This window comes from Microcebus murinus, chromosome 14 (genome assembly GCF_040939455.1).
Source record: "Microcebus murinus isolate Inina chromosome 14, M.murinus_Inina_mat1.0, whole genome shotgun sequence".
NCBI classification, from domain to species: Eukaryota; Metazoa; Chordata; class Mammalia; order Primates; family Cheirogaleidae; genus Microcebus; species Microcebus murinus.
Window position 1 is genome coordinate 71,078,177 of NC_134117.1, and position 18,584 is coordinate 71,096,760.

The following is an 18,584-nucleotide window of genomic DNA, read 5'->3' on the forward strand; positions in this document are numbered from 1 at the left end:
ATGCCTGTGATGTTCTGATCTTTCTTCAGTGTAAATCTGGTCTCTCATGTCACCCTGTGAGCTCTTTCATGGGGCTGTGGGTCTTTGGTTGCTCTTAGATCTCCCCTGGGCACAGGACCCCCTGGAGTGCTCTGCAGGTGCTTTATGTGTGTGGACCCTGTCAGGAGACCAAAGATGCCTGCTCTAGACATTTGAAACTGCTTCCTCTAGCGGAGAATGTTGGAATTCATGAGATCTAAAGTTAGGAGCCATTCTGCAATATTTAGGTTCCAAAATGAATACGGCCAGGCATCAATTGACAAACACTTAGGGCAGCCTCTCCCTATTTTTAGTTCAGATACTTATAGAATGACATATGGGTGCATGCACGCCTACTGGCCCACAGCTGGGAATCACACAGCCTGATTCTGCCCAAATAAGGGTGGCAAAGAGTATCAGTCCCCCACTGAGGGTGGACCCAACAGGTGGACTGCACAGAGAGGTCTGGATGCCAGGGATGGGCTCTCAGCAGGTCAGATTCCAAGTGAGAAGGGGCAAGGCTGGGCCACGCCCTCAGCTCACTCTGAATCAGCTCCTCTCATCTCAGTTGCGTAGAACAGCCCTGCCGTCTTCCTCTGCAGACAGCAGTGTGGCTGTCCTCCTGTGTTGCTGGGGGCCACAGGCCTCAGGGCCATGCACTCTTGCAGGAGGCTCCTTGCTGTCAGGGAAGCCACTGGCAGAGCAGGTTGTGTACTGCAGGCAGGAGGGGGTGCATGGAGGGGCTGGGGCCCACTGTTTTGGCAGGGAGGAGCAGAGTTTCAGGTACAAATGGGGCATGGGGAGAAAGCAGAGACTCTGGAGTCAAGAGCCCATACATTGTGTCATTCTAATGTGCCTTTGTGCACATTAGAAAAACCTCCTTTGTTCAGGGCCTAACCCAACCATGCAGGGAGGCTGTGCAGGTGGAGCTGCAGAAGGCCCAGAATCTCAGCAGGGCCATCCAGAGGCGCCTTCCTCTCTCTGCCCTAGGCAGCAGCAAGGGCCATGCCCTGGCTTTGTGCACTCAGCCAGTGTGGACGGTCTGAGGGAGGTGGGTCGGCCAGGCTCACTTGGCCAGTGGTGGCAGTCAGATGGGGTCAAGCCAATTTGGCCACCTACTGTCTTCCTGAATCTACTGGTCAGAAGGGTCCCTGCCTCACACCCCTTATTCCTACCACTGGGGGATCCGCCTGGTACATCTCACCCCTGCTCAGCCCCCTGGACTCTCCCGGGTGCCAAATTCCACTCTTTGTTTTGCAAGAAAGACCAGAGACCAGAGGCCAGAGAATTCCAGCAGAGAGCCGTGGTGCGGCTCCAGCTGCTTCTGTGCGCTTCCTCCGTGGCCGTCACAGATCCGGGGCGGCAGGAGCATTGTGGAGTCCTCGGCCATGCCGGCCCATGGGCCCTGCTAGGACACCCACCAACCAGCTACTCTGCAGAGCCAGGGCACTTCAGCGCCGGGCTCGCAGCGGGCGTATGGCCCAGGAGGGCCTGCCCCAGCTTCGGTCCCGGCAGGAGGCAGGCGGCCGAGCGGGTGGCTCAGGATGGGTCCTCGCCCAGGGTGGTAGCGGGCAGGGTGGCAGCTCCCTGTGCAGGGGATGGCTGCGCTGGGGATTTCTGTCCCTGGGGAGGGGAGAGGCTGCCGCCGGGTGTCCGTGGGGCTGGCTAGCAGGCCTTGCCGCCATCGCCTGTTTCGGTGCCCGGCCTGGTCCGCCGAGCACGCTTGTGCGCTGCAGGCGGGCTCCTGGGAGAGTCACTCAGGGCCCAGCCAGCCCCGAGGGAGCAGAGCTCCGCCCGAGAGGCCTGCCAGGGCAGGGACCGGGAAGCCTCCGTTTCTGAGGCGACACAGAATGGGTGTGGAGGGTGGTGTCCAGCAAGCCCTCCCCCAGCGGGGGCTGAGCTGAGGCCCCGGCACGAGGAGGGGCAGAAAGAGCCCCGTGCTCAGGACATGCACTGGGGGGGTTGAGGAAGGGTGTCGCTGGCCTGGTGAGATGGGGCCTGGCTGCCCTTTGGGAGGCTGCGCCAGGCTGGGCCGCGGCTTTCTGACACTGCGGTTTTCTCCTTTCTTTGTGCTCCCTCCCGCGGACGGCGTGAGCCGCCCGGGCATAGCCTCCGCGTGGGGCCCTGCGCGTCCGCCTGTGTTTCCCCGTGCCTCTCAGCGCTCCCACTCCGTCTGCTCCCTCCTTCTTTCTCTGTCCATGTTTCCTCTTGAACCAGTGTGTGCGCCGCGGCGGAGGCGTGGTCACGCAGGGCCCTGAGGGGACCAGGCGGCATGTCAGCGTGTGGGGGAGGCTGTCCCCTACGGCCTCCCGTGCCCCTGCCTTCTGCCCACGGAGGGCAGAGAGGTCGGAGGTGTCAGCGCAGGGCCGGGCGCAGGTGGGGCTGCAGCACGCGCGGCTCTGAGTTTAGGGCACAGGTCTGTCCGTCACACGGCTCTGCCACATCCCTGGGAGGTTCTCAGCCTGGCTGGAGCACGAGGGTTAATTCAAAGAAACAGCGAAAGGTGGTGGTGTGAGGCTCACTGGGGATTCAGAGATAAACACGGTCGGCCATCTCGTGTGCAGTGTGTCAGTGCGTGTGAGAGGGCGCCCACCCATCTCGTGTGCCGTGTGTCAGTGCGTGTGAGTGGATCTGGTCCACCCATCCGGTGTGCAGTGTGTCAGCGCGTGTGAGAGGGCGCGGCCCACCCATCTCGTGTGCAGTGTGTCAGCGCGTGTGAGTGGACGCGGCCCACCCATCTCGTGTGCAGTGTGTCAGTGCGTGTGAGTGGACGCGGCCCACTCATCTCGTGTGCAGTGTGTCAGTGTATGTGAGTGGGCGCGGCCCACCCATCTCGTGTGCAGTGTGTCAGTGCGTGTGAATGGGCGTGGCCCACCCATCTCGTGTACCGTGGTGTCAGTGCGTGTGAGTGGATGAGGCCCACCCATCTCGTGTGCAGTGTGTCAGTGCGTGTGAATGGGCGTGGCCCACTCATCTCGTGTGCAGTGTGTCAGTGCGTGTGAGTGGGCGCGGCCCACCCATCTCGTGTGCAGTGTGTCAGTGCGTGTGAATGGGCGTGGCCCACCCATCTCGTGTACCGTGGTGTCAGTGCGTGTGAGTGGATGAGGCCCACCCATCTCGTGTGCAGTGTGTCAGTGCGTGTGAATGGGCGTGGCCCACTCATCTCGTGTGCAGTGTGTCAGTGAGTGTGAATGGACGCGGCCCACCCATCTCATGTGCAGTGTGTCAGCGCGTGTGAGTGGGCGCGGTGCACTCGGGGGCTTGCATCTGTTGGAAAGACAGAAATTACTGCATTTCCAAAGAGACCCGTGATTAGAACAAAGCCGTGAACTTTGCTTTGGAACCCCAAGCTTTATCCATCTACCAATTTAGGCTGCAGAATAATCCTCATGATCCTTGCCGCCACCACACAGAGCAAAGTGGTCCTCTGTAGCGCTTCAATCTGCCACGTCACCCTGGGCCCCGCTGACAGTGGACGGCGGGCAGGGTACTTACTGCAGGTGGAGGACGTCTTCCTGCCTTGGCCGCCAGGTGTCCTGCAGCTTGGTCTTCCCCGATGAACACCTGCTTCCTTTGTGACACACAGGGGCATGGTGTTCTCTCCTCTGCCTCTGCCTGGAAGTCTGAACGTGAGAGTCAGGCTTGGGTCCCACCATGGGTCACCCCACCCCACACCACTGTAGCCCGTGGCCTGGAAGGCTTTGGTGTTATTGCATCTGGCAGCTTCTCCACATCCAGATTCGTGCTTGCAGGGCTTCCTGGGCTCCCAGTGCAGCCCTGCCACTGCCACTTCTCTTGGCCCTTGGATGCATTATCAAGTCCTCTATGCCCCTGGGTCCTTGTGCATCAACTGGCGATGGTGACAGGGCTGTCTCATAGGGCTGTTGCTGTGAGTATTAAATCTGCCAATACCAGAACCACACCCAGCATCTGACTCACAGCAAGCGGCCTGTTAATGTGCACCTTCCTCTCCAAGGCTGACACCTCTGCATAGCTCTTGCAGGACCCCTCTGTGGGACACGGGCCCTGCTGTGAGTGATATCTCCCATGTTAAGGTTTCAAGCACTGGTTAGAAATGTGAGGCACCCCTGAGGCATGCTCTGTCATATTCATTCATTCATTATGCCATCCAAAAGGCCACCAGGATAGCTAAATAGCGGAAAGGAGGGCTTTATTGCAGATATCAGATTGCAAACTTCTCCTGTGTGGTGTGAAGGTGCTTTTTATGAAGAGGGAAAGGGCAGGTTGGGTTTTATGCCTCGCAGGGTCTGTACCTCACAATAGAGTCGTATATATTCAGCGGGTTTGGGGGAAAGGTATACATATTTGTAGGGGGTCACGTGCAGGTGCAATGGGCACACAAATATGTAACACACACCCCTTGTTCACTTTGATTTTGGGGCAGGGTTTCAGCATTAAAATGAGGTGGAATTTGGCTCTTTACCTCACAAGGTGAACTACTGAACACTAAGACAGTTTGTGTGCAGTCGCTATGAGCCAGGTTAAAACTGGCTTTTAAGGTCTGCTTCTCTGTTCAATCAGATCAGAGTTGTAGGGTCTGGTTGTAAATCAGAGTCAGGAGGGGTTGGAAAAATTTTTTGACAGCTCCCATTGTTGGCAAGCTTAGCAAGGATGTGGTTTTTCTTATGGCCACAGGAATTTAGGAAGTTGCCATGCCAGCTGAGCCCTGAACCCTTGGTCCTTAGGTAACTTTTGTGTCCTTAACCCTAGGGTCTGTCTTAGTTGGATAAAGGGGCATCTATTTTGGTCTTTCAGGTCACAGTTCACTCAGCAGACATCTAGCGATGCCCACTCCGGCCGGCACCGCACCGAGTCCTGGGCCCTGCGCCTGCAGCGGGTGGGGGAGCAGCGGGAGAGGCTCCGCGGGCTGATGCCCGGGGAGCGTGGGCCGGGGCACGGCAGTGCTGGGCGCGAGTGGCCAGCACGGGTGAGCACAGCCCTGCAGCGCGCATGGGGCAGTTCACCTAGGTGCGGGAGTCAGGAAGGAAGCGACCCAGAACCAAGACCAAGTGAGGGAGCAGGGGGAAGAAGGAGCCGGGCAGAGGGTGCGGCCCAGAGGCAGCGGACACCCTGCTTGCGTGGGGAACTGGAAGCCTCACAGTCCTGCTGGACTAGCGGGCCGTGGGCCGAGGCAGAAGCCTAGACAGGCAGGCTGGGCTCAGCGTGTGGGCCTTGGAAACTGTGTTAAAAGGCCCAACTGAACCGACAGAATCACATTCCTGGACTGGGTTTTGAGAGGGCCTCTAATGTCCCAGCAAGGCTCCAAGACCCTTGGTGGCAATCAGGAGCCCACCTGTGTGCTCTGAGGGTGGTGGCCAGGTGGGAGGGGTGGCCGGGGACCCTCACCGCCTGGCCTGATCGCAGCTGGCTTTGCTCTCACTGGACTCTGGGTTTTCTTATCTTACAGACGTTGGGGGAGCTCAAGTGTTGGCAACTGGCAAGTCTGCTGGGGCTGAAATTGGTAGGTGACTCCATCTAACCCTGGGTGCCGGGTCGGGGGGCAGAAGGAGGCTTTCCAGAAATTGCAGGCAGGTGGCTGCGGCGCTAGAACTGGTTCCACACTGGTGAGTGCAGAACAAGGGCCACCCTCCCTCCAGGCCTGCCTGAGTGGCTAATGGCTTTATCCCAGGGGGCAGGGACCTGCACTGGAGCCTGTGCTCAAAGGGGACACTGTTACCTCCCCAGTGAAGGGGTTCATTCGCTTGGTGGACATCAGATCAACAGACACAGCCTAGCTGATTATAGCGAGAGAGTTTTTATTACCTGGCACAAGTAAGGAGCACACTGGGGTACGCTCCAAAGCAGTGTGTCCCGGAACAAGAGGGTCGGGCTGGCTTTGTGAGCATAGGGCAGTGAGGCGTGATCTGACTGGATCCTGCAAGGAGGTGATGCCAGGAGGCTGACCTGAATGGACCCTGCCATGGGGTGACCCAATCCGATTGGGTCCTGGATCCTGCTGGGTGGTGCCCACTTCTTCAGCTGCCTCTCCTTGGTCCAAGCACTTAGGCTCCTCTGTGGTTGCATACTTGGTTCATCTGGGCATGCTCAGGTTGCGTGACCTTCAACCCCGGGGCCCAGGGCAACTGAGAAGCAACTCACAACTTTGTTACATACAAGTTGAGCCAGATGGTCTGGTGTGGTTACAGCAGGAGGCATCTGGGCCACCCCTGTCGGGTCTCTGTGCTGGATGAGCAGCTCCAGACCCATACCCCTAGCACCCTGCGCTGCAGCTGCGAGCCCCGACAGCAGGCTCTGCCTCCCTGTGCATCCCCCACCCACACAATTCCAGCTCCCCCCACCCCCTGCCTGGCTCACCCGCAGGCAAGGTGCAGTCTGCATGCACTTCCCCTTACGGGCTCCTGACACCACGACTCCAGCCGGCCCAGGGCACCCCAGTTGTGTGGCCTTAGAGTGAGCTCTTTGCCTGCCCTCCCCAGATGCCTGCAGGCTCCTCAAAGGCAGACAGGCTCCTGTTCGCTTGCCCTCAGTGCTCGCCTCAGGCAGGTGATGAACACATACTCGGCAGATGGGTCAATGAGTTGATGAAGGGATAAGAGAGGAAGGGCCACAGGAAGCCAGAGAAACCAGCCACCTGCCACCTGGCCTGGGGTGGCAGGTGAGTATGAGGGCCCTGGGAGGTGGGAACGATTTCCACAGCTGGAGGGACCAGGGGCCGTGCTCCAGGAGGACAGGGTGGGATGTGGCGGAGGCTGGGGGCAGGGGCTCACAGGCGTGGAAAATAGGCTGGCCTCGGCGGTGGGAGCGTGCACGCGCGTGCTTTGGACGTCACCGCTTGCACAGGGAGCTGAGGAAGACCTTGCAGTGTGGCGACTGACGGAGGCCGCTGTTCGGTTCCTCCCTGCGCCAGACATCAAGTACGCCCTCATCGGCACCGCGCTGGGCGTCGCCATCTCTGCGGGCTTCCTGGCCCTGAAGATCTGCATGATCCGGAGACGCTTGTTCGACGACTACTCTTCAGACCTGAGAAGCGCACACCAGGCCCCCAGTGGTGAGGACTGGCCCGGGAAGCACAGCGTCCAGGCAGCCGCCTGGCGAGAGGGGGGCAACTCCACGGCACCCGCTCGAGGAGGCACCAAGCCGCAGTGCCCGCGCAGCAGCTGCGGCCGGCAGGAAATGCCGCCACCGTGCAGCGTGGGCGTCTCTCTCTGCGTCTCTGTGTCTCCATATGCCGCCACCTGTCTGTCTCTCTGTCTTTTGATCTCTCTGTCTCTGCCCCTCTCTCTGCCTCTGTCTGTGTCTCTGCCACCCTCTGCACTTTCCACTCGGCTCTCAGCACGCCTGAGAACCGGGCCCCTGGAGAAGGGCGGGGAGGGGAGCTCAGGTGGGCCCAGACAGACATGTCTGTTCTCTTTTCCGCATGACATGATCAGACAGCGTCTCCTCGGAGGGGTGAGGCTGGTCTCCGTGCGGGCAGGTGGTGGTGGCAGGTGCTGCCCACACTGCATAGGTGGTGGCGGCACCATCCTGTTTCCGTGCCTCGGGCAAGTGCGCTCAGACCCGAGCGCCGCGAAGCGCCGGCCGCCCGGCCGCGGCGCAGGGCGTGGCTCCGGGCCGGTGCCGCAGCCAGTCTGCGGTTGCAGCCGCAAACGCAGTGCTGACTCGCACGCTTTTCTCCCGAGGTGTCGCCTCAAAATCGTCCCGTGTCGTGTCACGCTGCTTAATGCAATGATGGCACAGTGTCGCGGGAGGCGTTTCCGAGCAGAGGGGAGCCCCACTGCGTGGACTGTGTGTCCCTGTAAACGAGGGGGAGGAAACAGCCTCTCGCCCACAGCAGACAGGCCCCGCATCACTTGAGGGCGCCAGGGAACCAAAGCGGCGGGCCCAGGTCCCCAGCCGTTTTGGCACCAGGGACCAGTTGCATGGAAGACAGTTGTCCGCAGAGCGGGGCGGGCGGGCAGCTGTGTGTGGGGCGCTGCAGAACCAGAGGGCCGGGAGCTGCTGGTCAGGGCCCGGGGGAGGCAAGGGCTCCAGGGAGCGCTCGGTCCCTCCTCTGTGCCGGCCCTCCCGCCTAACACCACCCTCTTTGTCTAGACGCCACGCTGCTGAAGAAGAGAGCCCCGAGGTAAGGCCGCTGCACTGGGGCAGGGAGGGCCGTTGCTGTCCCCGCATCCCACTCCCTGGCCTGCCGCCCGCCCTTCTCTGCACTCTGCCATGCTTTCTAGGGGGACTGGAATGCGCCATGGCCCCGTCCTCCCACTCTCCTCTCCTTGGGACCAGTGGGCAGGTGTCATGACAGTGGGGGCTTCAGAGCACAGCAGCCAAAGGGGACTCGGGCTCGTTTCTGCACACCCTCGGTCAGATTCTGGCCCACCCCTTGCTTGGAACCCTCCAGCCACTTGGGGGTTGGAATCCCCATCCCCCACTTAAAATGAGGTCCCAGGCTCTGCCACCACCGCTTGGGAGGCCACACATGGTCTGTCCCAGGTTTCTTGGCTTCTCTGCTGGCATCCAGCCACACTGCTCTTTTGCACGGAGTACACGTCCTCCTGGACAGTCCTGCCTCAGGACCTTGCACTTGCTTTTCCTACCATGTGAACTGTTCTTTTCCCATATAGCTGCGAACCTCACCCCTCATTTCCTTCACATCTCTACTTCAATGTCATCACTTCATTATAGATGGCCTGTTTAAAACAGAATCTTCCCTCCCCCACAGCCATTATTCTCTTCCCCTTACCTGGCTTTATTGTTTCTTAATAGTTCTTTCCTCCAGTTGATGTTACATGCTATATTGATTTGTCTTTTTTTATGGTTTCCTCCCTAAAATGCAAGCTACTTAAGGGTGAGGTCTCCCTTTTCACCTCTGTGGCCCTAGCACTTAGCTCAGTGCCAAGAAGAGAGTAGGTGCTCTTGTACCTGTTGAATGAATGAATGAGTGCGCACGAGGCCATGAGCCAGGTGCTGGGGGTTTAGAACAGAGAAGTAAGACAAGTTCCCTCCATCCAGGCGGTCGCTGGTGGAGGCTGCGCGTGGGAGCGAGCTCACGGGAGGGCTGTGGCAGGGCAACGTGCATGTCGCCTCATGTCTTGGGGGTGCAGAGGCCGCACAGCCAGCTGGGAAGGTGGGCTTCAGTCTGCATGTGGAAGGACAGAGAGAAGCTCATGTAGGCACAGGGGACCCCGGGTCATTATGGAAAGCCTACAGCCAGCAACTCGCAGCGGGCAGGAGCAGAGGGATGCGATGTTTTTGTGTTACAGTAGCATGGGGGAGGGCCCAGCGGGAGACAGGGACGCGTGCAGGGTGGTAGAGTCAGGCCCGCTGCAGATCCTGCTGGAGCAAGGCCAGGTGGAGGTGACAGAGGAGATGGCAGACGGGGGATGTGGAGGAGGTGGCTGGCGCAGGACCGAGGGGCTGCGGGGGTTGGTACGGCCATGTGGGGAGAGAAAGGGAACTAGAGCAGCTCTGAGTTTTCTGCAAGTAGGTGGGGGGGGCAGCTTTGGTTGTGGGCTAGGGGTGAGACGGGGTGAGATGGCAGCTACTTTTTCGAACATGGTGAGCCTGAGGTTTCTGGAGATTTCCAAGTAGAGGAGATGTTCAGTAGATGGCTGATGTTCAGGACAGAGGTTGGGGCTGAGACGGTGGTGGTGGCTTTTAGAAAGGGCCGAAGCTCAGTCTCACCCCCTAGTTCTTCCCTGCGACCTGGGGCTTGGTAGGCACCAAGTGGTGTCCAGTGCAGGAGTGGACGGACGGATGGGATGACAGACGGATGCGTGGCGCAGTCGTCAGAGGTCGGGATGCACAGCCCCTGTGGGTCCACGCCCTGGGGATGAGCCAGCAATGGGCTTTCTGGAGAAGGTCACTGTTTTGAGGATTTCTGCTTCTTCGGATGCTCTGATTTTGGCAGAGCTTTCTGGCTGCGAGGGCCCTTCCCACTCTCCTTCTCCCTGCCCTCCTCACCCCCTTCATTATGTCTGCTTACCCCACTGGGGCCAGGGCTGGGGAAGACAGAGGTGTAGTTGGGAGTCCATGTGACTTATCACCCAAAGTAGGACTTTGTGAAAGTGAGAAGAGGCACTGCTAAGTCCTAGGGAGACAGGGACGTGTGGTCACCCTAGGTGGTGTGGGCCTGGACTCCAGGCCCTGGGTGGCCACATGGCTCTCTTCTGGCTAGCCATGTCCCTTCTGCACCAGGCAGGGGTCTTTTGGAAATGTGTGGTGAAATTGAGGACATTTGGGGCTGGGGAACTGGGGTGCCAGGCATCTCATCTCACAGACATGCACACATTCACACACACCTGACCCACACTGGATGAAGCTGTCACATTCCTCTCAGTAGAAGAAACACGCTGAATATCCCACAGTGCCACCAAACCCGCGAGACCACTCATATTGGAAAGTGGGGCTCCATGCCCCACCCCTAGCGGACTTCTCCCTGGGGCAGCTCTGTCTTCTTCTAGCCCTTGGGGGACAGCGTGATGCCAGCTCCCTGAGTGTGCCTCTGCAGCGCCTGGCCGGAAGGGCGTCGCGGTCTGCGCTCACCCGAGGCAGCGCTCACCCGCTGTGCGTCGGGTGCTGTTGCAGCCCCCCACTGTGGAACCGGGGCCCACTGGCCTCCAGCAGGGTTTTCACGCTGGCTCTTGGTGGACTGGGACACAGGGAGGCTGTGGATGGAGCCTGGAAGGATGAGGAGAATTGGCTCCAGGTGGAAGGGGACCTGGAAATGAACAGGTGACCTCCAGAGCCAGAACCTGCATTGCCTTTGTGGGTCCAGGTGGCCTCAGTGCTGGGAATGCAGGACACGAGTTGGACAGGAGCAGAAGCTGCAGACTGCTGCAGCCAGCTGAGGACCTGTGGTCAAGATCATTGAGCCCTGTGGCGACTTTAGCACAGTGACTGGCTCACCACCCCTAGGAAGGGCTCTGAGGTGCTTGAGCTCCGCCTGGCACAGCCAGGCTACCTTGACCATGCAAACTGCCCACATGCATTGAGGGGCACTTTGGATCAAGGGTCTGCTTTGGAAACCTCTAGAACTTGATACAGACCATGTCTCAGGGACATCTTAGTCATGGAATTCACACAGCGTGAAATTTCACAAAGCCCAACTCTTAATCCCGGTGGATGTGTGTGCATGCGTGTGCATGCGTGTTTGTGTGTATGCATGTGTGTGTATGTGACAACTCATGATTGACTCTGACACATACGTGTGTGAGGGAAGATGCTGTGAGCAACACACACAAGCCAGTCTGCAAGCTCTGCGGAATGAACAGTCACTGTGTTCTTGCATGATCGTGCAAGAGGAGCATCCATGTTCTGTGTGTGTGGAAGCTCTGGATTATTTTGAGACATCAGGGCTATGGGAAGAAATTTCCATAATCCAGGCAACATGAGTGCAAAATATTCAACAGTGAACGTTTCAAAAGTGAAGTGCAGGGGAAAAAGCACATGGTTGGATGCTGGAGGAAGGCAGATGGGTGGAGGGAGGGAGACAAGAGATGAAGGACAGGCGAGGGGTGCTGGGAGGCAGTGGCAGGGTGGGCGTCACTTGCCGGAGCCCTGCTTGGCAGGCGTCACACCAGAGCTCCTCTACAAACAGGCACTTCCCAACACAGGGGAGGCACAATTCAAGTTTCCAAAACTGACACTAGATGGAGTCAGGCTGAGTTCCCGAGAAGCTAGATCCAAAAGAAAAAGCTGTTGACAAGCGAGCCGTTCTCCTGCAGGAAAACTTTCCATGTGCTTTCTGTCATCTAAGACTTAGCTAATGAACGTCCTATTATCTTGTTTTGCAGGCTAAACCTCCATTTCTCTGAAAGGTGAGTTGGAAGAGAGATCATGTGTACTGAAAGGAGGGAAGGCAGCCCGCCCGCAGGGCCCGGTTCTGGTGCAGGGGTAATTCGGCAAGATTTAAAATGAAGCTGTGGGGCATTTACCTACTTACAGTTGAGAAGACTGGGCTTGAGCAGGAGAGTTAATTTTTTTGTTCTTTTTCCAAGACCTTATTTTTGGCAGTGGGTAATCTAACCATTAGCCAATTTAGTTCATTTGATGAAGAAAAAAAATTCCAAAACATCTGTTTGTGTCATCAAGCTGTCAGTTTGGCTGAGTGTTTGCTTCCCAGTGCTGCTCCGGGGCTCAGAGCGGACAGAGCCCGTGGGTGCAGGGCAGGGACTGCGGGAGGGGCAGGGTCCCGGGTCCCTACTCCTGGGAAAGAAGGCATCCGCACCGGGTTTGCGCAAGTCGCCGCTCCACAGTCCACCGTCCCCAGCGCTGCTTTCTCTCGCTCATTCCCCCGCACGCGCTTTACCCAGAACGCTGCCCACTGAGATCTGGCCCAGTCTGACGCGCCAGGATGGCCATGCAGGCCTGGCAGTCTCTCCACTTCTCTCTCACCTTCTTGCTTTTTGAAAAACCTTCAAATCCACAAAAAAGTTGCAGGAACAATGTAGTCAAAATTTATACATGCTCTGCCTAGATTCACTAACGACCACTGTGCTCTGTTTGCTTTCTCCCTGTGTACATCTACCTTTCTTGGCTGAGCCACCTGAAAATTAGTGTAGATATCATGATATTCACCCCCAAAACATCACCGTTGATCTCCTACATAATCACAATGCAATGACCACTCCCAGGAAGAGTAATGCTATTTCAATATCATCTATTATACAGTCCACATTCGTATTTCTCCAACTGTTTCAAAACTGTCTTTTATCTCTCTGTTTTCCAATCTAGGAAAAATATTTGTATTTGATTTCAGCTCTCTTTAGTCTCTTTCAGTGCTGACCACACCCTCTGCCTCCTTCTCCCCACAGCATTGTCGATTTTGAAGTACGCGAGCCAGTTGTCTCATACAATGTCCCGTTTTCTGCATCTGTCTGATTGTTTCCTCTTGAGTAGATTCAGACCGAAGGTTTTCTTGTCAAGAATGTACCAGAAGTGACATTGCGTATCTTTCGTTGTGCTGCAGCAGGAGGTGTGTGGTGCCGGGACGCTTGTTGGCGATGCTTCTCACCTGATCCCTTGGTTAGAAAGTGACTGCTCGCTCCCTGCACCGCAGAGATAAAGATTTCCCCTTTGCAATGAGTAAATAATCTGGGGAGGGGTACTTTGAGAACTTGTGAATATCTTGACCCCCAGGAGTTCATCACCCAATGATTTTACATCGATTCGTGATCCTGCTTGAATCAGCTATTGTCATCGATGGTTACAAAATACTGACCTTCTAATTCTAGCATTCTGTCTACATTGACTAGCAGCCACTCTTGGGAGGAAAGGATTTTCCTGTTTCTCTTTCTCCTGCTTGCCGAGCACTCTTACTGCGGACTTCAACGCACTTTAATTCATTGTCATCATGATTCTTTTTGATGCTTCAATGGTCCCACATTTGGATGTGCAGGTCACTTCTTAGTGGCTTCTGTGCCCTGTGGACAGGACCCTGCTAGCCTCTGAGCACGTCCTAGACTTCTGTCACTGTCCCGGAGTTCAGGCTCACCGTTTGCTGCTCCAAGCTGATATCGCCCATTTTCCCAAGCACCCCTGTTTTCCTTTTCTTCCATTTTGTTACCGTGGACTGATTTTTAGGAACCAAGATCTGGGCACACCGTGTGCTCAGGGCTACTGAGGTGCCATTGCTTCTATGCCCTTTCAAGGGACAGAGTCGGGAAATGTGCATTTCAATTATGAACTCAGTACCATAAGGCTTTCCCCAAGCTTTCCCCAGTCCATATTTCTATATTGCCCCATCTAAAGTAAAAACTGTAGTTCTTAGCCATATAAATATTTTTACTCATTTGCTCTATCCTATAATACACACAAGATACTTCCAGAAATTACAGCACTATACAGCTATAGACCTGCTTCATAAACTTGAAGGTTTCCTTGCAATGCTTTTTACTTATGAAGTTTAGCCCTTGTATGCAGTAAGAGTATTGTGTTTTCTCTGTGTGGTTATGTTGGCAGTTGGATAGAATAAGAAACACTTGTTTTAATGTGTATACTATAAATGTTTCCCTTTTTATCCTTTTAATTTAATTTAATTTTTGAAAATGTAAAACATGTACATTGTTCAAAGACAAAGCTATGTAGAAAGTAAACTCAGAGAAGTCTAGCTCCCATAACTGTCTACTGTCTCCTGTCCCTCTGCTACAAGTTACTATTTTCTATACTTCTGGTTGATCCTTCCTGCGTTAATTTAATAAAAATATATTTAATTAAATAATATTTTTACATTATATATAGTTTTATACAATTAAAAAATGTGTGCATATATATCTTTTCCAGTACTTGTATAGTTTTATTTTTTACTTAGATCTCCTATCCATTGGCATATATTCTGGTATGAGCAATAGATCCAATTTTATCTTTTTCCAAAATGGCAATCCAAGAATTTCAACATTGTTTTTGAGAACCACCCTATTTCCCCAGTGTTTCATTTGCTACTTTTACGGCACCCTCGATTTCCTCATGTACTAGGGCCATTGCAGGCGCTACGCTACTCTCCACCGGTGTCCGAGGTCACTCACGTGCCAGTGCGTGGACCAGAGAGGCCTCGTGGTGCTCCCTGCGTCTGGTGGGCTCATTTCCCTGCACGCACGAGCACATGTGCACATGGTGTTTCTTTCCCAGGGGCATGTTCTTGCTATTCTATTCCAGGTATTCTTGCGTATTTATTTTTCCACGTGAACTTCAGAATCAATTTCAGAATCTCTCTACAGAAAACAAACATCTTGATATTTTTATTGGGATTGCATTACACTTACATATTAAATCGAAGATGATTGACTTCTTTACCGTGTTAAACGCTCCATCAGGGAAAAGAGATAATTTTTTTAAGAAGTCTGTTTTTGTGTGTTTCAAGAGAGTTTTCAGGTTTTGCTCTCATAGGGTCTTCACATTTCTTAAGTTTATTCCTAAGTATTTTATATCTCCGTGGCTCTTTAAATGGAGTTTCCCATTATGTCTCTTCCCTGGCCATTGATTGCATATTGATTTCTTTTGTACATCAACATGATAGTGGCTGCCTTATTGAATGCTTCTACTGTTTGTGTTTGTTTACTCCTTGATCCCTTGAGTTTTCATGATACTGTGTCACCTGCCAAAGGTAGACCTTCTTCCCAGTTCTCATCCCTCTAATTGTTTTCTCCTCTCTGGCTGGGTCGGCTAAAGCCACCATCGCTGACAGGGAGGCGGTGCACGTGCTCGCCTGGTGCTGGTCTTGGAGGGACACCCGCTGGTGGCTTCCATCAAGCGGGGCACCCGCGTCAGGGCCGAAGTGCACATATTTGATCATGTTAAGGAAGCATTCTTCAGTTCCTATTTTACTGAGTTTTAAAAATCAGAAATGGTTGTTGGATTTTGTAAAGGTCTTTTCAGTATTAACAGGTAGTAAGGTGGGTGTCTTCCACAGATCCACCCTGGGACTGGGCTGGCTAACCACAACGGATAGGCACCCTCGTCATCAGTTTTAGTTCGGTTTTTGTTGTTTTTCTTCTCTCCTTGTTTGTCTACATGATTCCTGGAGGGCCTGCTGAAAGGTCTGAGTGTAGCAGCCGCTACACCGTGCAGTCCCAAACTCTCTCGCTCTTTCTCCTGAGCCAGCACAGGATGTCACACAGCCCATCCACCCGCTAGCCCGCCCGCAGACTCTGTGCCAGACTCGGCCCCGCCTTCCTGTCCCGGCAGGTGGTGCCTGGCTCCACAGTGGCTCGCGATGTGTCCCTTTCCAGAGGCGTCACTGCCTGTCGGAGAGCAACGGCACCCCTTCCCCGGCACGGGGCCGGGCCGCCGGGCTGGGGGAGGCTGCCCTCCGGCTGCCCGTCGCTCTGGGCACTGGGCTCTCAAGTCCGGCCTCTCCAGGTCCCTTTCTTAACAGAACCTGAGGGGTCTTCCAACTAGGGCTTATTAAAGACAAGAGGGATGAACTTTCTGCTCAGCCCCTGGGCCTCCAGCCCAGCTGACTTAAATTCCACGTTCTGCTAGCCCCACCATCCTCTAAAGGAGAAGCACAAACACCTGACAGCTTTGAGGCCCTCGCCTGGAACCCGCGCCCTCCCCTTCCCCTCGCCCGGCCTTGCTTGTTCCCAGCGTCTGCCTTGTCTCCGTGCTGGCTCTGCCGCGGTCAAGCTCTACAGGGCCAGCCTTGCCCTGGCTCCTGGTCCTCACGCTCGGGCTGGGGGACTGTGCTGGCCAGCTTGCGGTCTCCGACTCGGCTTGTCTTCCTGCCGCTGGCGTCTCTTCTCTCCTGGGGAGACGTGAGTTAGGTGTCAGGAGACTGTGGCTGAACATGCGCAGTGGAATGTCAGAGACACCGCGCATCATTCAGCGTGCGTGCGAACATGCCAGTCTGCCCTCACTGCACGTGGCGTCGCGTGGAGCTGCGGTGAGGGTGGGAATGTGTTCTCAGAGCGTGGAGGTCTGGGAGGCCCTCAGCCGTGCGTGGCCACGGCAGGGTCTTTGCCCGGCTTTCAGCCCAAGCTGTCTTATTCAGGGTCCTGTTTGGTGACCTCATCTTTTCTCCTGTGTTCCTCGTTTCTTATACGTCTGCCCTCCCCTTCCCTTCCATCAAGGCTGGGACAGTAAGTACAGAGAAGTCCCACCCTCGCCAACAGCTTGCGGTTCAGACGTGAAAGCGTCATTGCGGAGCCACAGCCCTAGAGGTCTACTTTGTTCCCTGTAGCACCTGCCCAAATGTGTGCAAAGTCTTCCACAGCAGAAAGGGCCACTTTCCCTGAAATATGCGTACTAACCTCAGGGGTGGCATCTTCCCTTTGCGACGCAGCGTGGGTGAGGCCTGGCTCTGTGGGCTCCAGCGTGGCAGGCGGGGGCGAGCTGCGGGGCGAGCCCTGGCCCGGACGCAGAGGCCTGGGCTTCAGGTTCCTCCCTGTGCTGCACGTGGAAATGCCGCCTTGCCGGGCTTTGCTGGCGAGCTCCTCCATACCTGTTTGTGTGGGTCGCAGACACACGTGAGCCGATGAGGCACAGCACGCTCTGCCAGTGTCTTCCAGCTGGTTCTCTTCCTTCCCAGAGATGCACGAGTGATTGAGCTGTAGGTGCCGGCCGCGTCAGGAGGGTTCAGCCGTGTGGGCGACCACTCGCGGGCCGCTGCGGTCTCAGGACGCTTTGAATTCGAACACCCGTGGCTGGTGAGAGACCTTCACGTGGACTCAACACCGGAGGCAAGTAATGGAAAGAACGGAACTTACGTCCCTGTGTCCTGAAGAAAATGTCACTCCTCTTCTGCAAGAAGCTGGCTGCGCAGAGGGAGGCCTGAGCGCTTTAGCCAGCAGTAGGAAAAGATGGAAGCCAAAAAGTCCACACCACCTGTTGTAGTCCCCTCTGTTGCAGCTGTTCATGCTTTTGTGATGGCACTGTGTCCCACAGCAAATGGCTCATGGAAATGGGAATCGCCTGAGACACAACTTCCTGAGCACTATCATCCTGTCAACAGCTAAGCAGCACTTTCTAGAACCGTTGGCCTCACCTTCTTAGCTTCCAGGAAAATCCCATGTTAAAGACAGATCCTGTGAACACTCAGGAGCCCTGAGACGTGGCGACCGCGAGGCAGTCTCCAGTCCTGTGAGGGTCTGGCCTGGAGGGGAAACGGCAGGCGGGGCACCGTGGAAAGGGCCGGGTCGGGAAGGGGCCTGCAGCTCTGCGGGCCTTCACATGGCGGCGCCCACCCAGGACTAAGTGAGACGGCAGACGCCGGGCCTTGTGCAGAGCTACGCACATGTCAGCTGTCGCTACCAGCCTGATGTCATCGCTTTGCGGTTATTATTACAACTTGCATGGCTTTTGCATGAAAGACGCGCATGGTAGAGGCTCAGGAAGCCCCTGTCCCTATGTTGTTGCTGTCAAGGCAGGGCTCTGCGGTGCAGGCCCCACAGAAATTCCTCCCGCCCGTGACGCAAGCCTGTATTTCCGGGACTGCGTCACAGAAGACTCCTTGCCCTCTCATCGGCAGAGACTGGGCTGTCCTCCTTGCGTGTGACGAAAGAGGAGCTACATTTCAACACGGGGCGCTGCCTTATCACAATTTGCCTGGATTCCCAGGGTGTCTTTCATCTGACTTGGTGATGATGTTGTTCATTGGCAGCCTTTGTTAACCGATAACCGAGCGTGGTGATGCGACGTTCGTGAGCAATGTTCTGTGTGTAACATAGAATAAACCATCTTGTAAGGGATCCGCTAATTGATTTGCTTCCTTTAGCAGCACTTTAAATAAGACATCCGGTCTGTGAGGGCGGGAGCACTAGCGAACAGAAGGTGAGTGCTCCGGCGCACAGAACTGTGGGTCTTCTCCCCGCTCCACTCATGACATGCTCGTCCAGCTCCACCACGGGTCTCTGGTTTTGTTTCAGCCCCACACAAGGTTTCCTGTGTGAAAAACAGAGAAATATGCTGCAGTCCAGCGTCCTCGCCTTGGGTGGTAAAGGCTGACGTCATCTGGGAGGCAGAATGGGCTGGGGGCCCTTGGCAGTGGGCTCTCCCTAGCTTGTACCCGAGACCCAAGCTCAACGGCTCCCTTCTGGGAGTCCTTCCAGAGCCACTGGAAGCTCTCTGAAGCCCCTCTTCACAGCCCCTGCCCAGAG

General features: G+C 55.8%; 1 protein-coding gene across 2 annotated transcripts in view; it reads left to right on the forward strand.

Moving 5' to 3' along the window:
• TMEM273 (transmembrane protein 273) overlaps nucleotides 1-18,176 on the forward strand; it is a 32,585-nt gene extending 14,409 nt beyond the window's left edge. Inside the window, exons 2-6 of one of the 2 annotated variants that reach the window (XM_076010228.1) lie at nucleotides 5,447-5,500; nucleotides 6,908-7,048; nucleotides 8,092-8,122; nucleotides 11,787-11,810; nucleotides 17,018-18,176. In XM_076010228.1, the coding sequence (XP_075866343.1) occupies nucleotides 5,447-5,500; nucleotides 6,908-7,048; nucleotides 8,092-8,122; nucleotides 11,787-11,810; nucleotides 17,018-17,042 (275 nt within the window). In that variant the 3' untranslated portion in view covers nucleotides 17,043-18,176. Of the gene's footprint in view, nucleotides 1-5,446; nucleotides 5,501-6,907; nucleotides 7,049-8,091; nucleotides 8,123-11,786; nucleotides 11,811-12,961; nucleotides 14,213-17,017 lie in introns of those variants that run through there. The other variant, XM_012744569.2, reaches the window with a different exon arrangement.
• Nucleotides 18,177-18,584: the final 408 nt, after the last annotated feature.